Source organism: Carlito syrichta, unplaced genomic scaffold (genome assembly GCF_000164805.1).
Source record: "Carlito syrichta isolate Samal-C Ts95f unplaced genomic scaffold, Tarsius_syrichta-2.0.1 Scaffold130404, whole genome shotgun sequence".
Taxonomy (NCBI): Eukaryota; Metazoa; Chordata; class Mammalia; order Primates; family Tarsiidae; genus Carlito; species Carlito syrichta.
In genome coordinates this window covers 9,471-16,185 of record NW_007074500.1, presented here as the reverse complement: position 1 = coordinate 16,185, position 6,715 = coordinate 9,471, and the positions used below count along the sequence as shown (strand labels likewise).

General features: G+C 52.7%; 1 protein-coding gene across 1 annotated transcript in view; it reads right to left on the bottom strand.

Moving 5' to 3' along the window:
* The window catches only part of RAVER1 (ribonucleoprotein, PTB binding 1), a gene marked incomplete at its 5' end in the record, with an annotated part of 18,017 nt that overhangs the window by 7,985 nt on the left and 3,317 nt on the right, over positions 1-6,715 (bottom strand). Inside the window, one exon of the mRNA XM_008048991.1 lies at positions 3,212-3,681. Coding sequence (XP_008047182.1) covers positions 3,212-3,681 — 470 coding nt within the window. The remainder of the gene's footprint in view (positions 1-3,211; positions 3,682-6,715) is intronic.

Sequence of the window (6,715 nt, the reverse complement as noted above, 5' to 3'; positions counted from 1 at the left end):
GCCTTTTGGGCCTGCCCACTGGCCCCAAAAGTAGAGTCCTCTTTGCCTTTGAATGGGAGAATCCCGTAAATGGAAACAAAACAACAATATCGCTGGACTGTGTACCCCAAGTTTTCACTGAATCTCCTAATTTATTTGGCCAAATTTTGGAAACTGTATTAGAGGTGTTTCTACTTTTGCCTGACACTAATCTTTTACAATATGTAGATGATTTCCTAATCTCAGGAAAAGACAAGGCCCGAGTTTCTGAAGCAACTATAAGTCTACTCAACTTCTTGGGACAACAGGGATTAAGAGTTTCCAAAAGTAAGTTACAATTTGTGGAACAGGAAGTTAAATATCTTGGACATTTAATTAGTGCAGGAAAACAAAGGATGAACCCTGAAAGAATAGCTAGAATAGCTAGAATAGCTAACTATCTTGGGCCTAAAACAAAAAGGGAACCAAGAAAAAAAAAAAAAAAAAAAAAAAATTATCCGTGTGTCATTGAGCATGCAGGTCATTCGGTGTTCTTGGACGGTGCAGCCTCAAGGATCGCGGGTGCGTGACCGTTCGAGGTCGGCCTTGCCAGGAGCGGCCACTGCAGGCGCACACTACCAAACAGAGTGAGACTCCAACTCAAAAAAAAAAAAAAAGAAAAGAAAAGAAAAGAAACAGGCCCAGCACGGTGGCTCATGCCTATAACCCTAGAACTTTGGGAAGCCAAAGTGGGAGGACTGCTTGAGCTCAGGAGTTCAAGACCAGCTAGGGCAACAAATTAAGACTTTGTCTCTATAAAAAAAAAAAATTAAAAAATTAGCCAGGTGTGGTGGCATGCACCTGTAGTCCCAGCTACTGGGGGTGCTGAGGCAGAAGAAGAAACACCTGAGTCCAGGAGGTCGAGGCTATAGTGAGCCATGATTGTGCCACCACAATCCAGCCTGGGTGACAGAGTGAGACCACAACTCAAAAAAAAAAGAGAGAGAGAGAAGGTGAGGTTGTTCACACCTGTGATCCTAGCATTTTTAGAGGCAGAGGTGAGAGGACTGTTTGAGCAACACCTCGTCTCTACAATAAATTAAAAAATTAGCTGGGTGTGGTGGTGCATACCTGTGGTTCTAGCTACTTGGAAGGCTGATGTGGAAGGATCACTTGAGCCCAGAAGGTAGCCCTGACTGTGCAACTGCACTCCAGCCTGGACTACAAAGTGAGATTCCAACTCAAAAAAAAAGAAATGATAACACAATCTCACTGGAAGGAGACAGCGCTGGGAGTCAGCGGGAGGCTTCACCCCTGACCTTTCTGGATATGCTGAGTTTTGAAATGGGACTACACTGGCCACTCACAATAATAAACAGAAAAGGTTTCTTAACACTCAAAGCCTTAGAACACCTGCTTTATTAGTTTCTATGGCAAATATTCTCAAGCAACTTTGAAATAAAATAAAGCAAGTGAGATATGTACACTTGCCTGTGAATAAGTGGTATTGTGCACGAGCACGGGTTCTGGAGGTTTCCCTGGCGGTCTTCCCTGGAGGTTTCTCCTCTTTATGTAGAAAATAAGCGCTCACCCCATGAAGACAGAGACCCTCACGCTTGGCATCTGCCACTCTTGGGGCCGGGGCCAGCCTATTAGAAGGCTGGCCCCAGACCAGCTGCCCCACCTTGAATGCCAGCCAAGCCGGTCACCACACATGCACACCCCTGGCCCTCTCTTTCCTCATCTGTAAAATGGGCCAACTGGACCCACCGCAGAGGGTCCTTGTGGGGATTAAATAACATGCTCCCAGGGATGGGGAGGAAGGGCTCCTGCTCCAGGGACAGCCAGGCCAGGCGGCGATGCTGTGGGCAACCAAGTGACTGGGCCTGGGTCCCACCCCTACAGAGGGCCCAGCCAGGACACGCTGGCAGTGGCCCATCCTTAGTGAGCACTTCACCTTCCCCTCTGGCAGGCCCTGTGCAGCCAAGCACCTTCTCATAGCCACGCCCATCTTACTGATGAACAGAGAGGGACTCGGAGTGGTCAAGGGCAACCGAGGTCATGTGGTTTCTAACTAAGGGGACTGAGGCATGAGTCTCAACCAGCTTGACTCCCACACCTGTCCTACATTCAACCAGGACACCTACGTGATGTTGAGCCCTCAGAGCGGTGGCCTCCATGCCTGGTACTCAGAGGGGCCCAACAAAGGTCTGGTGAATGTGCAAGAGGAGGAAAAGATGGGCAGCCGTTCACAATAACCCCATCACAAAACACTGCTGACCCTGTCTTGGGATGAGGAAACTGAGGTGCAGAGACCCTGTTGCTGAGTACAACCCTGTCATCCTCAACTTCCATGCGAGAGAATGCCTTGTGTCCTAAGCCCTGCACAAAGCCTGGTATGTAGTAGGTGTGCAGCAGAAGAAACGAATGGTACGTGAGCAAGGGAGGGTTTCCTATAGACACTCTTTTAAAAGAATATATAGAGATGGGTCTCACTATGTTGCCCAGGTTAGTCTCAAATTCTTATTGTCAAGCCATCCTCCCACCTCGGCCACCCAACAGATATCCAGCTTAAATGGGGCACCAACACTCCACTACATGAGGGATCTAGGATCCACTCAAGGCCACAGGGCTGGGGTCTGAGTCCAGAACGGTCTCATCTGAGCCGTATGGCGGCCTCCTCTAGGCTGACCCAGGGCCCCGGAGTCAGGCAGCAGCTACTGATCCCAGCTCTGCCAGGTCCTGTCTGTGTAACCCCAGGCATGTCACTAGGCCCCTCTGTGCCTTGGTATCCTCACCTGAAAATGGGGAGGATACCTGCCTCTCCAGGTTGCCACAGGTCACGTACTCAGAACCACCCAAGTGCAGCGGGATCATCGGCCAAGACTAACTCTGACCTCAAGACTTAGGCAGACTCCTTAGGTGGGCTCCTCAGTGCCTGGGCTGGGGCTGGGACCCCGCAGGCGCTCAACATCTGATGTGGGTACCGGCGAGTGTGGACACCAGCCACAGCAAGGGTGGCCTCACCTGTGCCTGCACTAGGGTTCAAGTCAGTACTCCGCTCAAACCTAGGCTGCGCCCAGCGAACCCCATAGCCTCTAGCAAGAGCCCCATTAAAAGGTGCGTCACTGCGGCTTTACTGAAAAGGGAGCTAGGAGACGAGAAAAGGCAGATGACCCCAGAGGACCCACCTCAGGTGCTTGGGGACCCGTGTCCGCTCTCCAGGGCCCTCCACACCAGGCACGGGGCTCACCTGGCAGAAGGTGGGTGTGTGGACAGCTGACAGTGCCCGACGTAGAGCGTCCACGTCGCTGAAGCCAGGCGGCAGGCGGTCAACACAGAGGCAGCGGGAGTGAAGCAGGGTGGGCGTCAGCTGCCCGGCATCCGTCCAGTGCACGTAGAGGGTGCGCGGGCCCAGTGGCTTGCCCAGGAGGTCTGACTTGGCACGGGCGGCCGAGTCCTTCTTCATGTACTCAGCAAAGCCATAGCCCTTGGAGTGGCCAGTGCGCTCGCTGTAGACCAGGAAGCAGCGCTCCAAGCTGCCGAAGGGCCGCACCAGCTCCTCGAACTGCTGCTGTGTGAGGCTGGGGGGCAGGTTGGCCACACACAGCAGGGCGTCCGTAGGCTGCAGCTGCACCGACAGCTCGCGCTCCCGCAGGCAGCTCTGGTGGAAAGTGCTGATGGCGGCCTCGGCTTGCTCCCCATTCAGCAGAGTCACGAAGGCTGCAGTGGCAGGAGGGCAGTGTGGGTCAGCAGGGCCCCTGGGCCACAGCTGTGCACCCCCACTGCCCTCTAAACCAGGTGTGACCTCTGAATCCTGGGCATCTCAGGCACCTGCCCATCCGGTCACCAGCCTTGAGCAACTCACACAGGCGAGCAAGCCAGCCGGTGACTGGGCTCCAGGAAGCCCACTCTCCCTCCCACCCATGTCCACATGCAACCCCTCCATGGTGCTCACCTACTGTGAGCAGGCTCTGTTCTAAGAGCTATGTGGGTGACTTGGGTGATACCAAGGGTGGTGATTGATTAAATCACTGTGATCACTGAAGCCTGGGTCTAAGCCCCAAACCCTAGGTGGCTTTGGAGCCTCAGTTTCCTCACCTGTCAAATGGACATAACTTAATCCTCACAACCACCATTTTGCCAGAGAGGAAACAGGCCCAGAGCAGCATCCACCTGCCCAAATGAAGGAGCCTAGGCTTGGACCTAGGCAGTCAGGCTCCAGAGCCCACTGCACCACACCCACCATCTTTCCAGGCCAGCAATACTCCTTAGCCCTGCTGCCATGTGCTGCGTGCCACTTGTGATATACCCAGAATCCACAGAAAGCTCTGTTCAAACAGTGACCTGATCACACCACATACCTGTCTGCTGGCTTCTCATGCAGGGACCAGGGGCGCCTGCATGGGCTCACTACCCCCCCCCCGACACCTCTCATCCCTGTTCCCTGAGCCATGCCAAACATGCTGTGCCTGAGGCCTTTGCAGCTGCTGTTCCCAGAGCGTGGATCACTGGCCCCACCATTTCACCTGGTGAAGCCCAACCCACCCTTTAGTGCTGAGCTTTCCTGACTGCTCCTGCTTCAGATCCCAGCTCTGTGCTCCATGGCACCTTGGAATTTTGGTCCCCAAGACCATGTCGCCTTCGCATTTGGAGTTGTTTGAATAACACCCACTTCCCTAGACTAGACCACCTCTGTGTGGCTCACAGCCATGTCCCTGGCAGCTAGCACATGGGAGGTACTCAGTGTTTGCTGAAAGACTGAGTGAATGAAAGCGTCACCCAGCACCTAGATCCCCAATGCTTGGCACATACTAGGTGCTCAGCAAACATTTGACTTGTTGACTCTGCCACTGTTTATTAAGCACCTATGTGCTGGGCACTCACAGCCTCAGAGACTTTTTTTTTTTAATTTTTGAGTTGGAGTCTCACTCTGTTGCCCAGACTGGAGTGCAGTGGCTGCTCCTGGCCACCACAGCCTCGACCTGCTGGGTTCCAGTGATCCTTGTGCCTCAGCCTTCCGAGTAGCCGAAATTACAGGCGTGCACTACTACGCCCAGCTGATTTTTTGATTTATTGTAGAGATGAGGTCTTGCCAAGTTGCCCAGCCGGGTCTCGAACCCGCGGGCTCAGGCAATCCACTCACCTCGGCCTCCCAAAGTGCTGGGATTACAGGCTGAGCCACCGAGACTGGCTTTTTTTTTTTTTTGAGACAGGATCTCACTCTGTCACCCAGGCTGGAGTGTAGTGGCATGATCACAGCTCACTACAGCCTCAACCTTCTGGGCTAAAGCAATCCTTCCACTTCAGTCTCCCAAGTAGCTGGGACTACAGGCATGTGCCACCACGCTGGGCTAATTTTTGCGTTTTTTTTGCTGAGACAGGGTTTTACTATTTTGCCCAAGCAGGTCTCAAACTCCTGGGCTCAAGAGATTCTCTCACCTCGGCCTCCCAAAGTGCTGGGAATATAGAAGTGAGACATTGTGCCTGGCCTTAGATTTTTTTTTTTTTTGGAGACAGGGTCTTGCTATCTTCCTCAGGCTGATCTTGAGCTCCTGGCCTCAAGCAATCCTCCTACCTCGGCCTCCTGAGACCACAGGTGTGAGCCGCTGCACCCATCTCTTTTAGGCTAACCAAGGCAGATATGGTACATGGTACGATAATGTTTTTGCTGGTGAAAAACTGAACCCCAGGAAGGGTAAATCTCTTACTACAGCCACAGTGTGAAGACAGACCAGGATTTGAACTCAAGGTCTGTTTGCCTCCAGGGCCCAAGATCTTTTTTTTTTTTTGAGTTGGAGCCTCACTCTATCACCCAGATTAGATTGCAGTGGTTCTCTCATGGCCATTGCAGCCTGAACCTGCTGGGTTCAGGAGATCTTTCCGCCTCAGCCTTCCAAGTAGCTGGAACTTCAGATACGCACTACCATACCTGGCTTATTATTATCTTTATTGTAGAGACAGGTCTTAGCAAGTTACCCAGGCTGGTCTCGAACCCCTGAGCTCAGGCAATCCTCTCGCCTTGGCCTCCCAAAGTGCTGGGATTATAGGCTTGAGCTACTGCACCTGGCCTGGGGCCCAAGCTCTTAACCATCACCCCAGCCTGCCAAGCAGGTCTGCAAGGGGCACCTGTCCTTACCTCCTTCCCACCCATGGTATGGGTTGTACATGAAGGTCCTGGAAGAACTAATGCCCAGCACAGTGCCTGGCAGGCACAGATATCCACCGAGGGCCTCCCATGTGGAAGATCAAGACTAACAAGGCCTGTTCCATTCTCAGAGAACTGACCACTCAGTGTAGGAGGCAAACGGGTGAGGCAGCTACAACTGCCCAGGGTGGTCAATGCTATGATGGGGAGCTGCCTGACCCCACCTGGGTGGGGCCTAAGTGGAAGAGGAGACAGCTAAGGACAATGACAGAGGGAATAGTGCAGAACCTTATGGGCAGCTGAGAAGATGGTGAAGTTGGGGCATATCCTCACAAGGTAGTGACAAGAAGAGTCTCAAACAGATTTTTTTTTTTTTTTTGAGTGAAGTCTCACTCTGTCTCCCAGGCTGGAATGTAGTGGCACAATCATGGCTCTCTGCAGCCTTGACCTCCTGGTCTTACACGATCCTTCTGCCTCAGCCTCCCAAGTAGCTGGGATTCTCGGTGAGGGCCACCATGCCTGGCTAAATTTTTGATTTTTTTTTTTTTTGAGTTGGAGTCTCACTCTGTCACCCAGACTGGAATGCAGTGGCCGCTCCCGGCCACCGCA